Genomic DNA, 17,912 nt, shown 5'->3' on the forward strand with positions numbered 1-17,912 from the left:
GGCAATCCAAGAAGTCAATAAACATACAAAAAGACATTTAAACTTAAAAACCATTTGGTATATGTAAATTAAAACCACAGTGAAAGACTATCATATATACACTGAAATGGCAAAATTTTAAAAACTGATACTATCAGGGATTGATGAAGATATGGAGTAACTAGAAATCTCACGCACCACTGGTAGGAATGGTCATGGAACAAACACTTTGGAAGTCTCTTTGGCAGTATCTGGTGAAGCAGAGATATACATACCCATTCTGCAGTATACATTCACAGAATTGTACACATGTGTGCACTGAATTATACATACATGAAAATTAACAGCATTACTATTACAAGCCAAGTTCTGGAAAAATGTCCATCAACAGTAGAATGAACAAATTGTAGCATATTTACATGGTGAAATAATAGTTGTGAAAATAAGCTATTGCTCCATCCAACAACACAGACGTATGGTTCCATTTATACAAAGTTCAAATACCTGCAAAACCTATGGCACTGGAGGAGGAAACAAGGGAGAAGTATTCTGCGGTACTGGTAATGTTTTATTTCTTGATCTAAGGGGTAGTTAACATGAGTGTTTTCCTTTTGTAGAAATTGATCAGTTTCCACACATAGGATTTAATGATTTATGTATTCTTCTGTATTATGTTATATTTAAACTAAAAAGATTACCAAAAAATTCAATTCAGTAAAACATACAACTTTATTAGTAGGTATTCATGACTAAAAATATTAAAGAGTTGTACTGCCAAACTTACCAACTGCTGTGTCACCATCTAACAAATTGTCATCTTCAGAAGTTTGAAAGTCCATAATAACACCTGCTCCATCTAAAAGTTCCTCATCACTACTTGCACTTGTTATACTGTTGTAGCTGTTTCTATAGTAGCCTCTATGGAACAGCTGCTCAGACTCCATTTAGTTGTCTGATTATCTGAGGAAAGGGAAAAAAACGGATTTAACATTTTCCCAACATGTAATAAAAATTAGCTAGTTTAATATCACAAAAGGAAACTTAACTGATCTCTGTATTTAAAAAAAATACTAATAGCCAACTATCACGTAAAGTGTTGGGAGAGTGATTTAATAATTCTATTCTCACTATGCAGCTGTATGAAGACTATTTTCATGTAGCAGTATAAAACAACCTCCAAGATCAACAGCTGAGTTAAAAAACATAAAGTGCAGACAAGTGTTTATACTATGCCACCATTTATGTGGCTGGGTTTTTTGTTTGTTTTTTCAAAAAGGAAAAGGGTATGTAGTACATAACTGCTTATACACGTATAGACTATCTCTGGAAGGATTTCCAACCAAGTGGTACCAATAGTTGCCCACAGGGAAGTGAAAAGGGCAGCTGAAGTTTCAAGGCTAAAAGGAAATGTTTTATTGTATAACCCTTCGTCCCTTTTTAATATTTTACCAGGTGTAAGTACCTATTTCTTAAAATTAATACTTATTAAAAAGTTTTTAATATTAATTTCATTCTCCTTTCACCATTTTCAAATTTAAGTCTTCAACGCCCATCATCCATGGAAAATATGATAATAGGTAAGAATTTTCATTTTTTCAAAGAAGCATTTGTTTTCATTGTTCTTATTAACAATATTCTAAAAATAATATTGCTTGTAAATAGCATGTTTTCTTAAAAATGTCTACCTATTTGTTCAATATCAAAATGAGAATTCAACAATAAGTGTGGTAAAATTAGTAAAAAAAAATTAGTAAAAACATTTGTAGAATTTGAAAGATACAAAGTCATAAGACTTTAAAACAAGACTTATTAGATATGTCATAATAAGTACATACAGAAAATAAAAGATAAAGAATGGAATTAAGCGTACACTAATTCAAACTATACTGACAACTTGGACTTTTTAAAGACAATTTCTTGCTCTCAGTAAATTTTCATTCTGTATGTGGAAAAAAATCTAAGAGATATAATAATTAAAAATTACTTATAAAGTTTTACAGTTCTTTTTAGAAAAACAAAATTATACTGATAATAACGATCTTCTTAACAGAATTATTATATAAATTTCCTAACTTAAGACCACTTTGGAAAAGCTGAGATTCCTTGAGGGTGCCTCTATATTCTCAGTATCTGGCACAATGGCTTGTACTACACACTATGGTAGTAAATGTTAAATTGTTTATTCAATCAATAAAATCAAAAAGAGAAATCCCTCTCCACAATAAAATTAATCTGGTCTTGGGGGACTAGCCAAAACTAGCACATAAAATACAAAGAAAAACTTAACAGTTACTGCTTTGCAATTTTATTGCTTTAGAATTACCTCTATCAGACATCCTATTATACTGAGATTTCCCAGAATGTATTAATTAAAGTAAGAGTTTTACATTTAAGTATATCTAATGTTAAAATAGAAAGGTATGAAAATAATTGTTCATGCTAAGAGTTTTGTGGTGTCATAGAAGAAACTGAATTAAATACTTTGGCTATATTACTGAGTAAATAGCCAAAAGAGTTTTTTTAAAAATTAGCATTAATAGGTTGAGAATCATTTTAATATTGAGGTATCAAAGCACACAAGGCAATATTTTGCAAAGAATACAAGCAACCTTGACCAAAAAAGGGAAATAATAAATACTAAAGAGTTTTTATGGTTAAGAGATTTTATTTTATTTTATGTATCTATTTTTTTACAGAACCACTTTCTTTATGTGAGATATAAGAACATCTCCCAAGAGTGGGAGTGAAACCAAGTATTGAGAATTAACGAACAACTATAGTCACTGAATTATTATATAGATGTTTTCTTACTTTTAGTATAATGTAGACTGACTCACTCACTGTCATCACGGCCTTGATGTATATTAACTTTTAAAGTAGCTAGAGACAAATATCTGAAACTTATTTCTTTGATTCCAATACTATGTTTTATAATTGCATAACCTTTAACTTGTAACTGCATATTACCACATCTTACCACATGTGCCCCACTGTATTTCATCAATTCTTTTTTTTTTTCAAAATGTGTTCATCAATTGCAATGAATATACCACACTAATGAAAGAAGTTGCTAATGTGGGGAAAAGTAGGAATGTGGGGAGTGGAGAATATGGGAATCCCTTATATTTTTTGTGTAACATTTTGCGTAGTCTATCTTTTAAAAATAAATTTAAAATATATTAAAAAAAAAAAAAAAAGGCTAAGAGATTTTAAAATGAGTTGGGAGGTCATTCTAGAGGATACATGTCTCAGACAGATCTCACCAACTTCCACTGTGAACAAAGCCACCAAAGGAAGTGCTCTTGAGGGCTCTAAAGACAGCCAGACCCTACAGGAAAGGCACACAACCCCAAGAAATCAGCATACCTCAGTGGGCCTTACCTCAGAATATATGACAACCTACTACCCCAATGTAACAGAGTTAGATTCATTTAAAATTTCCCTACACGATGCTTCTACCCCTTTTATTTGAACCTATAGTTGGCACTATACCCATTAAATATATGTCCCAGAGACTTAAATCTTTGGTCTGCTCACATGTCAGTTGAGCCCTGAATCTCAGCAGAGTTGCAGCCAATACCTTCTCTCCAGTTCATCAGACTCGACCAGCACAATGAACAAAATGATGATGATGGACAACCCCCATCCCCAAAAACAGAGTACCTACAACTGCAAGCAAAACAGTTCTTTCCATCTGCCCCAAAAGATCTAAGCCCTTTCTCAACCTAAAGCAGAGCAGGCATTACCATCCCAAAATCCTCAAGTTTGGTATGAACAAACATAAGGGGGTTATGCAATCAGGGACAAAGTAAACAGTAAACATTATTTTTGTAGTAATGTAAGAACATGTAACACTGATATAAAGACAGTGGTTACCAGAGGTTCTGAGGGGAGGGAGAAAGAATAATAGGTGGACATAGGGCCTTTTTAGAGCATTAAGTATAAACCACAAATGTAAACTATAGATCTTGGTTAGGAGCAATGCTTCAATATCTATGCATCAATTTTAACAAAAGTATCACATTATTCTAAGATATGAATAGAAGAAGACGTGGGAGGGAAGGAGGAGGGTATATGGGAATCCCTTATACTTTCAATGTAACTTTTCTGTAATCTAAAACCTCTTTAAAGTTTATTATATGGGGAAAAAAAGTTAAAAAAGAATGTTTTAAAAAAATAATACAGGCACTGTGTTCTTCACTTCTTCACATGATGCTAATACTCTTGAAAACATACATCAGTGACTGTCAGCTAGAGGCTACACAGCACTGAGAAATCTCTCCAAAACAATTAAAACATTCAGTGTACTGGGACCTCCTCAATCAGGAAGTTTCAACACATTATCTCTATTTCATCCCTAAAAGTTCCTCAAAAAACATTAAGTGATAATTAAAAACTTAACTCTTACAAACTATTAAAAAATTAATTTCACTAACGCCTTTCCTGAGACATCTGGACTCCAGCACTTTCTTTAAAACAAAAGCACCCACTCTGTTCCAAATAAATTAATCAAACTTAGATCTGCACTATTTCCATAAATTCAATACCTTAAAAACAAAAGCAAGCAAAAAACTATTTGTCTTATTAACCCAGAAACCTACAAAGCTGGACTGTTACAGAAAGAAGCCATTAGCCAAATACGGCAATTGAGTCCTTGAAATGTGGCTAGTCCAAATTGAGATGTATTATAAATATAAAATATTCACAGGATTTCTAAGACAATACAAAAAAGAATGTCAAGTATTTCATTGACAATTTTTATATTGATTGCATGTTGCAATATTTTAGATTTGTCAAACAAAATATATTATTAAAATGAATTTCACCAGTTTCTCTTTTACCTTTCTTAAATGTGGCTACTAGAAAATTTAAAATTACAGAAGTGGCCTGCATTTGCCGCACATACATTTTTATTGAACAGTGCTGCCAAAAAATATTTAAAATTCTATAGCAGCAAAAGGAAATATAACGGTAAAAAATAATCTGGGTATCAGTGTTAAATCTGTTAAGTCCCAGGCTTGCACACAAAAGGTTATTTCCATAACACAGCAGCTGAAATTCTGTATATTTGAAAAAATAAAGAACCACACACACACCCACAACGTGATCTCCACACTGAAACCAGAATGGTCTTTTCAACAAAGCAGCAAGTCTGATCAGTAATCCCTCCTCATCCCGTTTATTAAAATATTTTAATCATTTCCTACAGCTCTCAGGAGACAAACTCTTTCACATGTTAGACAAAGCCCAATGTGCTCTGGCTTCCACCTACTTCACCAGCTTCATTTTGTAGTATGTACTTGCTGTACTCCAGACTCATTCATCTTTCAACATCTCACTCCCACCAGGCTCTTTCCTTGTTCCCGACCTAGGGTCCTTGTGGATTCCTGTGCTGGGAACACACCCTCTTCTCTTCATCTATTTAACTCTTCTACACATTCTTCAGACCTCACATCAAGTATCCCTTTATGTTACTTATCAAACTAAATCCTAAGCAGAGCTTACTCTATGCTAGGTAATATCCTAAGCACTTTACAAATATTAAATCTTTTAATATAATCATGACCTAGAGCTTAGATACTATTATCATCACCATTTAATAGATGAGAAAACTGAGGCACAAAAAGTTTGAACAACTTGCCCAAAGCGGTACATTTAGTAAGGAAAGCCTCCCTGACCTACTTAAAACCTAAGTTAAATCTCCCTTGGTTATGCCAAATTTTCTCATTATTAGCGGTTAGAAATATTATATCTTTTATAGCACAAGTCACAATTATGATTTTACATTTATTTATGTGATTACTTGATTAATATGTCTTCCCTCCTAGAATGTTTCATGTGATCTGGTACTGTGACAATTTTGCTCAACGCTGCATATTTAATAGGTAGCACAGCACCTGTCATACATTAGGTGTTCAATTAAAGTTTCAATTAATACTGAAAAATAATTTTTTTATTTTGAGGTGACTAGTTCCGCATGCAGTTGTTGTAACAAGTAACAGAGAGACTGCACATATTATTTACCCAGTTGCCACCAATGGTAACATTTTGCAATACTGTAGTACAATATCACAACCAGGATATCGACATTGATATAGTCAAGATCCAGAACATTTCCAAAAGGACAGTGATCCCCTGGCTTGCTCTTTTATAGCCTCACCTACTTCCCTCCAGTCCCCACCTTCTTCTTAATCCCTGGCAAGTGAAAATCTGTTCTCCATTTTCTACAATTTTGTCATTTAAAGAACATATTATAGGGAAGCGGATTTGGCTCACTAATAGAGCATCTGCCTACCACACGGGAGGTCCTGGGTCCACACCTAGGGCCACCTGTCCTGTGTGGTGAGCTGGCCCACACACAGTGCTGATGCAAGCAAGGAGTGCCATGTCACGCAGGAGTGTCCCCCACGTAGGGAAGCCCCACGTGCAAGGAGTGCACCCTGCAAGGAGAGCCACCCCGCACGAAAAAAGGGCAACCTGCCCAGGAGTGGCACTACACACATGGAGAGCTGACACAGCAAGATGACACAACAAAAAGAGACACAGATTCCTGGTGCCGCTGACAAGAATGCAAGCGGACACAGAAGAAAGCACCACAGCGAATGGACACAGAGAGCAGACAATGGGGGGGGAGGGAGAGAAATAAGAAAATAATGAATTTTAAAAAGAATATTTTATAGGTATAAATGGAATCATACAGTTGTAATCTTTACAGATTGGCATTTTTCATACAGCCTAATTCTCCAGAAATTGATCCAGGTTCTCTTTTTTATTGCTGAATAGTATTCCAAGACATGGGTATGCCACAGTTTGTTTAATCATTCACCCATTGAAGAGCATCTGGGTTATTTCTAGGTTGTGGCTATTATGAATAAAACTGCTATGAATACTCATACACAACATAAATCTTAATTTCTCTGGAAAAAAGCACAATGGCTGAGCCATATGGCAGTTGCATGTTTAGTTTTTAAGTAATTACCAAACTTTTCCAGAGTAGTGATAAAGAAGTCAAGGACATACCTAGGAGCCATCTCCCAGCCCTCACCTACCCCATCTCCATTTCTTTGGGTACAGACATTTCAGTGTTTCCATTCCTCAGCCACAGGAGGCCTTAGGCCTAATGTACCTTTGACCCGAACAAGCAGCCTCAGCTGCCTCACAGGGAAGGAAACCTGCACAAAGGTTGCTTTGATAATGACTCTTGCTCAGCGGCAGGGCCCTCTCCCATTGGGGTGTATAAATGCTCAAAACACTCAAACAGCAAGGGTCTCTCATCTCCAATGTGAAGCAAGACGTGCCGAGCTGCTTATCCACTGACCCTGACCCAAGCAGTTGGCATCCCTAGGAGACTGGCCACGATGGGAACTCTTCCCCTGTCCTTTCAGAACCCTTGTGCTCTGTAAGTAACAAAGCAGTCATTTGCCGAAAGTTTCTGTTGTGCCTGAGGGTGAACCACAGAGTGTTCCCACTCTGAACCACACAGCAACTCACTTCACAAGCAGCTGTACTATTTTACATTCTCACCAGCAATGTATGAATAATACAGATTCTCCATATCTTTGCCAGCTTTCAATGCTGTCACTACTTTTATTTTGGCCATCCTGAGAGGTGGGTAATGATACCACATTGTGGTTTTTTGCACTTCCCTAATATCTAATGTTGTTGAATATCCTTATGTGCCATCTATATATCCTCTTTGGTGAAATATCTCTTCATCATATCTGTTCATATCTTTTGCCCATTTTCTAATTGGATTTTTTTTTTTTTACTGTTGAGTTTCGAAAGTTCTTTCCAATTCTAGATACTAGCCCTTGGTCAGATATGTGATTTACTAGCATTTTCTTCCATTCTGTAGCTTGCCTTTTCATACACTTAATAGGTATTTCTCACAGTAATATTTTTAATTTTATTAAGTCCAGGTTATCAATTTTTCCTTCTAGACTGTGCTTGTAGTGTAATGTCTAAGAACTCTTTGCCTAGTCCTAGATCCCAGAGATTTTCTTCTCCTTTATTCCAGAAGTTTTATAGTGTTTATATTTTCCATTTGAATCCATGACCCATCTTGGGTTAATTTTTCTATGAGGTGGGAGACTTAGGTCAAGAATCTAACTTTTGTTTTTTGGGTGGTGGTGGTTGTTGTTTTCCTATGGATGTCCAATTGCTCCAGACCATATATTTAAAAAGCTATTTTTCCTCCATTGAATCGCTTTTACATCTTTGTCAAAATCAGTTGGGTAAACCTGAGGAGAGGTCACAGTGGGCAGCAGCCACCACCACCACTTCCGCTGCAAGGTCGGAGCTCCAGGCTGCAACATTGGCCTACTGCCAGCAAGAAGGAAGGATAAAATCATATTTGTAACCAAAGAGGAACATGAAAACTCCAAGCAATGCAGAGCTGGTAGCCAATGACCCCAACAAGCCATTCAAGTAGTACAAATTGATACAAATGGAGACATTAACTGGAAATGCCCCTGCTTTGGGGGGATGGCCAGTGGCCCTTTCTGCTTCCACAACAGCATAGAGGATAACAAGGAGTCAGACTCTGTATACCAGTAGGGGGCCATGCAGGAATGCATGCAGAAGTACCTGGACCTCTATCCCCATGAGGATAAGGAGGAAAAGGAAGAAATGAAGGCAGCAGAAGGTCTAGAGGAAGTAGCTCCTGCTGGGCCCACCACAACCAAAGAAGAGGAGGGGTCACGCTAAAGAAGGCCATAAGGCACTGCTTTCCAGGCCTTCCATTTCAGATTAATATGGGCCTTTTGCAAAATGCCTTTTGGTTGCTCACCAAAAACGTGTCTTTCCTTCTGTTTTTCTGTGCGCTGTAACATACAAAATAACTTATTCTGATGATCAAGCTCTTGGCCCCTTGACAAAAACAGAAAAAGTTAGGGGTTTTATGCATGTGTGCCCCACATAAACCTATCGACAAATGTAGTTACCATTTTTTATTCTCTTTTCCCAGACTGCCTTGAGTTTTGCCACTTTGAATTAATGTGCTGAATATTCTTAGCAACCACAAATCATCACACAAGAGTTTCTTGTGTGTGAGCTGATTTTTTCTGATCCCTTATATTCCTTTTAGTATATTTCATAACCCTTTGGGAAAGTAAACAAAAAGATCTTCCTTTTAAAAATGCCAGAGTTGGGAAGCAGACTTGGCCCAGTGGTTAGGGTGTCCACCTACCACATGGGAGGTCCGTGGTTCAAACCCCGGGCCTCCTTGACCCGTGTGGAGCTGGCCCATGTGCAGTGCTGATGCGTGCAAGGAGTGCCCTGCCACGCAGGGGTGTCCCCCGTGTAGGGGAGCCCCACGCGCAGGGAGTGCGCCCCGTAAGGAGAGCTGCCCAGCGCGAAAGAAAGTGCAGCCTGCTCAGGAATGGTGCTGCACACACAGAGAAATGACACAACAAGATGATGCAACAAAAAGAAACACAGATTCCCGGTGCTGCTAAGGATGGAAGCGGTCAGAGAAGAACACACAGCGAGTGAACACAGAGAGCAGACAACTGGGGGGTGGGGGGCCGGGAAGGGAGAGAAATAAATAAATATATAAATAAATCTTTTTTAAAAAATAAAAATGCCAGAGTGGGGAGCAGATGTGGCTCGAGCAGTTGGGTGTCTGCCTCCCACATGGGAGGTCCCAGGTACAGTTCCTGGTCCTCCTAAAGAAGATAAACAACAAGCAGACATTGAGCAGGAACAACAAGCAAACAATGAGCAAAAAACAACGAGCAAGACAATGAGCAAAAGAACCCACAAGTGAGCAGGGAGCAGATGTGACTCAAGCAGTTGAGTACCTGCCTCCCACATAGGAGATTCCGGGTTCACTTCCTGGTGCCTCCTAACGAAAAAAAACAATCAGACAACAAGCACAAACAGCAAGTAAAAACAATGAGCAAACAGATGAGGGAGCCATCTGGCAGAGGGGTAGGAATGCCAGAGTGGAGTCATTCCTAATAGACTAGGCCAGATTATCAGATACTTATTTCTTAAAAACCATTTTCGCCTTTTGTATATGAGAACATACTGTGAAGTTATTAAAACTTCATTTCTGATATTTTGGTTTCCATTTTTACACTTAACTCTAGGTTTTGCACATTTGGATGGTTGAGATTTCGACTGTCTGATTCACAATTCTTTCTAAGTGACCTGAAAGGTTGTTATCACTATTCCTTGTTATTCCAAAAGCCCTAGTTTGGGGCCCTGTGTTCTATCTCAGTCATTGCAAATGTAATGTTCTTGAGAGATAGGGACCTACTAATATTGGAGTAACAGCAAAGAGAGAAAATGGTGTGAATAAGTGCTCAATTAAAAGGAAAAAAAAAGAGAAAAAAAAAGTTGGGTATTGTAGCAGTTTGATAGAGTTATGAATTCCAAAAACAGATACTGGATTTTGTTTGTAAACTGGTCTGTATCTGGGCCTGATTAAATTATGATTAGTGCTTTGACTGGGCCAAGTCAATAGGGAGTTGAGTCCCCACCCCTTGGTGGGTGGGACTCACAGATAAAAGGCATGGCAAGGGAAAGAGTAGAAGGGTTTTTAATGTTGGAGTTTGATGCTTAAGTCTTAAGCTAGAACCCTGGAAAATAAGCACACAGAGGAAAGAGAAGCAAGCCCCAGGAAGAGAGGAACCCTGAGCCCAGGAAGAAGCAAGCCCTGGGAAGAGAGGAATCCAGGAAGCCTGAACCCTCGCATATGTCGGCAGCCATCTTGCTCCAACACGTGAAAATAGGACTTTGGTGAGGGAAGCAAGTTATGCTTTATAGCTTGGCATCTGTAAGCTCCTACCCCAAATAAATCCCCTTTATAAAAGCCAACAGGCTTCTGGTTTTGCATGAGCACCGCTTTGGCTGACTAATACATGTATATTTGCATGGAGTCTATTTCAAGGTTCTCTGTTGTATTCCATTGATCTATGTGTCTATAATCTATATCAATAACACAGTCTTGATTACTATAGATATAAAATAAGTCTTGAAATCAGTCACACTGATTTCTTACACTTTATTCTTCTTTCTCAAAATTGTTTTAGCTATTCTAGTTTCTTTGCCACTCCATAAAAATTTTAGAATTATCTTGGATCTTGTAAAAAAAAAAAAACCCTTCAAGAGTCAATTAATATTTATAATATGAATAAATAGTAAGTTTATCTGGATACTGAATGAATGGTACATGTCTATCTGGATGTGGTCTAAAAATGCAAATTCAACTAGAACCTAAAGTGAATATTTGACCCAACCTTTCCTGTCACCCTACCTTACTTATCTTAGTTTACAGGATACCATCTAGTTAGTGGCAAAAGCTAGTTTTCAGAGTTATTTATTAATTTATTCAATAACCATTTACTGAGCACCTAATATGTACCAGGCACAAAGGCAGGTGCTGGGTAATAAGATATGGTTGCTGTTCTCAAGGAGGTGAGGGTAACAAATATAAATAAATTTCAGTACTGTATGATAAGCATCACATGAGAAGTATATACAGGTATTTGATAGCACTGAGGAGTAAGCAATGATGCCTTGGAAAGAGTCTATGAAAACTTATTAGAGGGAATGTTTAATCTAAGTCTTGAAGGATCAGGATGAGTTAACTAGGCTAATTATGAAGTGAAAAGTCAATACAATCATGCACACAAATTAAGTGGAAAAACACAGAGAAGCATAAAATAACAAAAACTGCTTAGGTAGTTACATATGAAGTCAAGGTCTGGATAATAGTTGGAAAGGAGGACACAAACCAGATCACAAAGAGAAGGCCTGTTATGTCATGCTAAGGAACTTACACACTCATCTACAGTCAGGAGGAATCATTAACAGTTTCAAAAAAGAGACACAACAGGTTAAGATATGAATTTTAGAAAGTCAACACAAGCAGCAGTGTGGAAGATAGATTAGCAGGACAAGAGACTGAAGGACTAAAGATAGGGAGAAGTGTTAGGTGAAAATAGCTTACGGAGTAACAGAGAAGATTTTGAGAAATATTTAAGTGGACTTGGTGGCTAATATAGAGAACGATGAAAAGGAAGAAATTTAAGCTGTCCACTAAATTTCTGATTTGACTAACTGATAAAAAGCAATTCAAAGAAACAAATTTCATGTTCTTTCAGCTTGTAGGCCTCAAGACCAGAGTGTTCTTTCCAATCTTAGGACTACACATCTAGGCTTTAGTTTTCTATTCGAGGTCAGGCTACAACGAAGCACATAGTTACCTTCAGTACATCAATCTACACCAACCTAGTTCCAAAACTGCGAACATCCAGCATCATGGCATCTTACAGGGGGGAGGAGGGAGAGTGAAGAGCAGAAACAGGAAGACCCTCATCCTCAAAGAGGAAACTGATCATGGATAGCTAAAGCACCCATTTCATGAGGAAGGTACCCTAAGTTTTGATCGCTCTCAACCAAGTGTTTACCTCTCCTATGAAGGAAACTGAGTAGGGATGAAGACCATGAGACCATAGCTAAGTCCCAAAGGTCAACTATCTGAATGGCTTGTAAGTTAAACAGAAAAATAGTTATATTCCAGTGAAAGGAGAAATAAAAATTCTCAATGATAGTATGGAACAAGAGTTAAAGAAAAAAATGTGACAGTGAGCTTCAACATAATTATTCATTTACTAATGTTTATAGACTAGATATCAATGCAACAGAAATTACAGCAAATAAAAACACAATTTTTATTGTATGAATGCCATCCTATTTGGACAGGCCTTACAGCTTTCAGCAAAATTCAGCATCAATTACATTACTTGCTGTCATCAAAAAGGATGTTACAATATTTTCCTATAACTTAGTATATATAACTAGGTGTTATATAACCCTATAATAAAAGGCAGTACATAATACATGTCACATAAGACAGAAGAACTGTTAAAAAGAACTTGGAGAAAAGACAAAATCCCATTATTACTGATGATGAGAAACATTCTTTGGAAGAGAAGCACTTGAGTCAGATCTTAAAAGGCAAGTAAGTAGGATTTTCTAAGATGAGAGGAAGTTATCTAAGTAATGGTGATTCAAACTATGGAGCCAAGGCAGCAATGAAAATAATTGAAGATGAGCAAGTAAGTGTACAGAACACTAATTCAGTACAGGGTTTCATGGTCAAAAAAGTTGGGGCAATAAAGCATATCCCTGCCTAGAATTGTAATGGTTAACAGCATATGAAAGTTTCTTGTGAAAACCTATAATTAACAAACTTCATAAACAAAACTTACGAAAAATTTCTCAAATCTATTTTACCAGAGAATGGTTCCTCTATCCTATGTAATGCATATTTGCATCCTATAGTACTAGTGTTCTTTAGAATATATTTTGGAAAATGCTGGCCTGGTGCACAAGGGCTCATGTTGGGGTGAAATGAGAGAGAAAACTAGAAAAGGAAATCAGAGCATAATCATGAAAGAACTTGAATGCCAGGCCAAAGAAAAGTGGAAAGGGTTTAGCAAAGGAATGATATGAAGTTGTACTCTGAGAAGAGTAAAATGACATTTGTGTATGACTGAAGCCGAGGACACCACTTAGAAAGTTTTTGAACTGTTTCAATAAGAAATAACAAAAGAATTGAAAGCCACAGTGCAAATAGAAAAGAATTCATCATATATTCTGGGGTCATAGGAAAGAAAATCAATAGACCTAGATCTATGGGTGTTAGAGGTTTGCAATAATTAGCAAGCTGTAGCTCAGTTTCCCCTGATATGCACTGGGGAAAGCTAACCCCATCCCACATAAGCCTACATGTCCAAGGGCATCGCTCTTCCCCACAGGTTAAATAAAGAAACTATATAGAGACAGGTGTAAAGGGAAATGGAAACCTTCCCTACCTACATATCAGAGGGAGATAAAATTCCCACAGAACAAAGAAACATCTGCTCCTGCAGCATTCCAAGAAACCATAACTCCCTAACCCACCATCTTCTAGTCACTATCAGGGAAAGTTTTCATCTCTAGGGCTTCCTATTGGCCCCTGCCCCTCACTCGGACCCTCAAACCCTCCCACCAACTATCATTTCTCCACCTAGGAAAGTTCTGTATAAATTCAAATCCCCCCTTCCAGGGGCAGGCTGAAGTCTGTTCTTCAGACCCCCTCCGTTGGGAAAGCTTCTCAATAAATCTTTGTCTATAGTTATTTCAGTCTCCATGTCCCAGTAAAAGCCGTATTTTTTCCAACAATGGGAAACGAGAAAAACTCTAAAGATTGTGCTTCTAAAGATTGTATTTCTCAAAGGACAAATACTGTATGATTGCATTATTATAAACAAAATATATTGTGTAACATATTGTATGATTCAAAAAAAAATTTTAAGTATCCAGTGCATTTTATTGAGAAATTTATTTTTCATTCAACTGTGTTTTCTTTTCAGCTTTTGTTTATATTTTCAATTATTAAAAGTACAAAATAAAGTTACAAAAAATAAAATATTGTGTTTCTTCTTGTTTTAATGAAAGACTTAACTGTATCTTTTCTAGAAATTATAACAAAAGAAGGTACTCACGAAGGATACAAAGGGAAAATAGATGGACATGTTGTATAGGATGGCCCCAGAGTATCTGTATAGAAATATCTATCTGTGGCAGTTTGAAATTATTTTATGAATCCCAAAAAGAGAGATTTTATTTTTTTAAAAGGTTTTTTGGGTTTTTTTCTAAAGATTTATTTTTTCAAATTTCTCTCCCTCCCCCCCCCCCCCCGCCGACCCCGCAGTTGTCTGCTCTGTGTCCATTCGCTGGGTGTTCTACTGCATCCGCTTGTATTTTTGTCAGCGGCACCAGGAATCTGTGTTTCTTTTTGTTGCATCATCTTGCTGTGTCAGCTCTCCATGTGTGCGACACCATTCCTGGGCAGGCTGCACTTTCTTTTGCCCTGAGCGGCTCTCCTTATGGGGCACATTCCTTGTGTGTTGGGCTCCCCTACACAGGGGACACCCCTGCGTGGCACGACACTCCTTGCGCACATCAGCACTGCGCGTGGGCTGGCTCATCACAAGGGTCAGGAGGCCCGGGGTTTGAATCTTGGACCTCCCATGAAGTAGGCAGATGCCCTATCAATTGGGCCTAATCTGCTTCCCAGTTTATGTTTTTAAAGTAATCTATTCCTGTGGGTGTGATACCAATTGACTGCACTAAATTTGGATGATTAATTGATAAGATCCCTTTAAGGTTTTTGACTGGACTATATCAGTGAGGTGTGACTCAGGTTGAGTCTCAGATCCCTTTTTTGCTAGGTCTGATAAAAATGGAGCCACAAACAAAGGAAAAGGAAGCTGCCATGTTTGATCCTGCCATGTAAGAGAAAGGGCTAGAGGATAGTTTAAGCACAAAACCCCAATAGGATGGGCCCATGGAGCAGTTTAAGAGATGAGCTGTGTTGTACTGCTGACAGCTTACAGTTGAACTCAGGAAGAAAGCAGAACAGCCATGACTGATATAGGAGGCCCAGAAAGAAATAAGCCCTATGCCTGGTTGCCCTCAGCTGAACTCAAACCTTGGCAGAGATCAGTGGTCACATCTTGCTTCAACACATGGCAGCTGACTTTGGTGAGAAAGCATCTCTGATGGTACCTCGGTTTGGACTTTTCACGGCCTTGGAACTGTAAGCTTTTACCCCCAAGTAAATCCCCTTTATAAAAGCCAACCCATGACTAGTACTTTGCATTGGCAGCCCTTTGACAAACTAAAACACCAGCAGGCAGTTGGATCCTTTGGATTCCCATTGGAAATACATGCCATATTCTTTTTACCAAGTGATTTCATACAAGGGGAGGAATCTTGTCTTTTCTCTTGTTTCTATACAAGTAATTAAAAAGCAGAACGAGTGGGGAGTGAGTGTAGCTCACTGGTTGAGTGCCTACTTCCCATATATGAGGTCCCATGTTCAATCCCCGGTACCTCCTAAAAAAAAAGAAAGAAAAGCAAAAGGAGGACCATGGGAAGATGGCAGAGTAGGAAGCTCAACTCCAGGCAGGAACTGTCTGAAACAATTTTGAAACTCTAAAGTCTACTGGAAAACTGTGCAGCATCCAGGAATGAACCGGAGGAAGAGGCTGGTAAATTACAGTAAAATACCAGTGAATCCCACCCTCTACGCAGCAGCTACCATCCCCCACGGCCCAGTTTCATGGCAGACAGCACTAGGGACTGCAGCTCCCGCTCTTGGCAGAGCTTGCTGGTGGCAGGGGGAACATAAAGACCTAGTCCTCCAGATTCCGGGGTGGGTGGTCTGACTGCTGATCATGGCTTTTGATTAGCTACTTTAGATTGCTGGGGGCCAGCTCTGAGGGTAGTCATTGTTCCCACTGCCCTTGGGCAAAGGTACCTGAGGATTCTTAAAGACAATCACTGTCCTCAAAACCACAGAAAACAGTTAAAGGGCTGCATTAGCCAGGCAAGCGCTCCCTCAAGGGGGCGAAGAACAGCTTCAAAACCCATAAAAGAATCTCCTGGTGCCCTGGGTGCCCTTTCCCCAAACCTCCACAATGCAGGATGGAACAAGCTCCATTTGTGGGTTCCTGGTCCTATGCCAGAGGGAGCAGAATGGGGTGGCATTCCCCTATATGCACACTGGGGTGCATATATGTCAGCGCCAATCTAACAGGTAGAAGTCTGAGGGACTGAACTGGGAACTTCTCTCAGGCTCCCTCTTCCAGAGTCTGTCCTGATGGTGGAGAACCAGCTTGCAGACAACCGGGACAGTATGTGAAACAATTAAGTAGCAGTGGCCTGGGGCAAAGAACCAGCTGTATTAAGTCACACAAGACAGCACCCGGAAGGGGTGAAAGTCTATTTCAAATGAAATAGAGAGGGTGTTCACTCAAACTTCTGTAAACTATAAAAGGCTAGAATTCCAAAGGCCGAGACCAAGCAGAAGCCCAGGCAAAGAAGCCGGCTTCACGGCTCCACCCAGGCTCCACCCAGGCTCAATAAGGCAGGGGACCTTGCACTTCACCTTTGCCTCAGACTGAGCTTGACAGCAAGGCTAAGCTCTGCAGGAGACCACAGGTCAAAGAGAGGTAATTTGCACAACTGTAAAAGGTGCTTTTTTATTTAGTTTGTTTTGATTAGCTCCTGGCATTCAGGAAAATCTCTGTCACATCACTAGCTGGATACAAAGTTAAGAAACAAAGTTCAGGGACTAAATCCCAGAGTTAACCCTTTAAAATATTAAAATGTACAGTGTACAACAAAAGATTATAAGACAAACAAAGAAACAGGAAATGATGGCCCATCCAAAGGAAAAAGAGAAAAATCAATACACGACCAATCAAGAGGACCAGATTTTGGACATACCGGACAAAAACTTTTTAAAAATGATCCACTATACACTCAAAGAGATAAAGGAAACCATGGAGAAAGAACTAAAGGATATAACGAAAACAAAGAATGAAAGATATGGGAATCTCTAACATTCTCAAAAGGAAACAATGCAAAGACTGGAGTTGAAGAACACAAAAACTGAAATGAAAAATTCCCTAGAGAGTTTCATCAGCAGGTTGGAGGTAGGAGAAGAAAGAATTCGTAGTCTTTAAGGCAAATAAATTGAAATGTTTCAGGCTGAGAAGAAGAAAGAAAAAAGAATAAAAAAAAGAGTGAACAGTCACTAAGGAAACAGTTGGATACCACAAGAGAAGAAAACTGCAGACCTTATGAAGAGAAATGCAAAAATCTTTCATAAAATACTAGCAAACTGAACTCATCAGCACATTCAAAGAATTATACATGACCAAATGGGATTTATCCCTGCAAACTAAGAAAATCAATTAATGTAATATACAAGGGGAAAAAAACCTGACGATCATTTCGATTTATGCAGAAAAGCCATTTAACAAAATCTAGCACCCTTCTTGATAAAAAAAATTTTTTTTATAACTTAGAAAATTATCAATAAAAGAACACTCTCAACATGATAAAAGGCATATATGAAAAATCCACTA

The 17,912-nt window shown here is 38.3% G+C and overlaps 1 protein-coding gene across 4 annotated transcripts in view; it reads right to left on the reverse strand.

The window, feature by feature from the left end:
• The window catches only part of CLCN3 (chloride voltage-gated channel 3), a 116,560-nt gene that overhangs the window by 90,816 nt on the left and 7,832 nt on the right, over positions 1-17,912 (reverse strand). For 2 of the 4 annotated variants that reach the window (XM_058309206.1, XM_058309122.1), the window contains exon 2: positions 764-939. The exons of the other annotated variants lie outside the window; for them this stretch is intronic. In XM_058309206.1, coding sequence (XP_058165189.1) covers positions 764-923 — 160 coding nt within the window. In that variant the 5' untranslated portion in view covers positions 924-939. The remainder of the gene's footprint in view (positions 1-763; positions 940-17,912) is intronic. 4 annotated transcript variants of the gene reach the window in all.

This window comes from Dasypus novemcinctus, chromosome 1 (assembly GCF_030445035.2).
Source record: "Dasypus novemcinctus isolate mDasNov1 chromosome 1, mDasNov1.1.hap2, whole genome shotgun sequence".
Classification (NCBI taxonomy): Eukaryota; Metazoa; Chordata; class Mammalia; order Cingulata; family Dasypodidae; genus Dasypus; species Dasypus novemcinctus.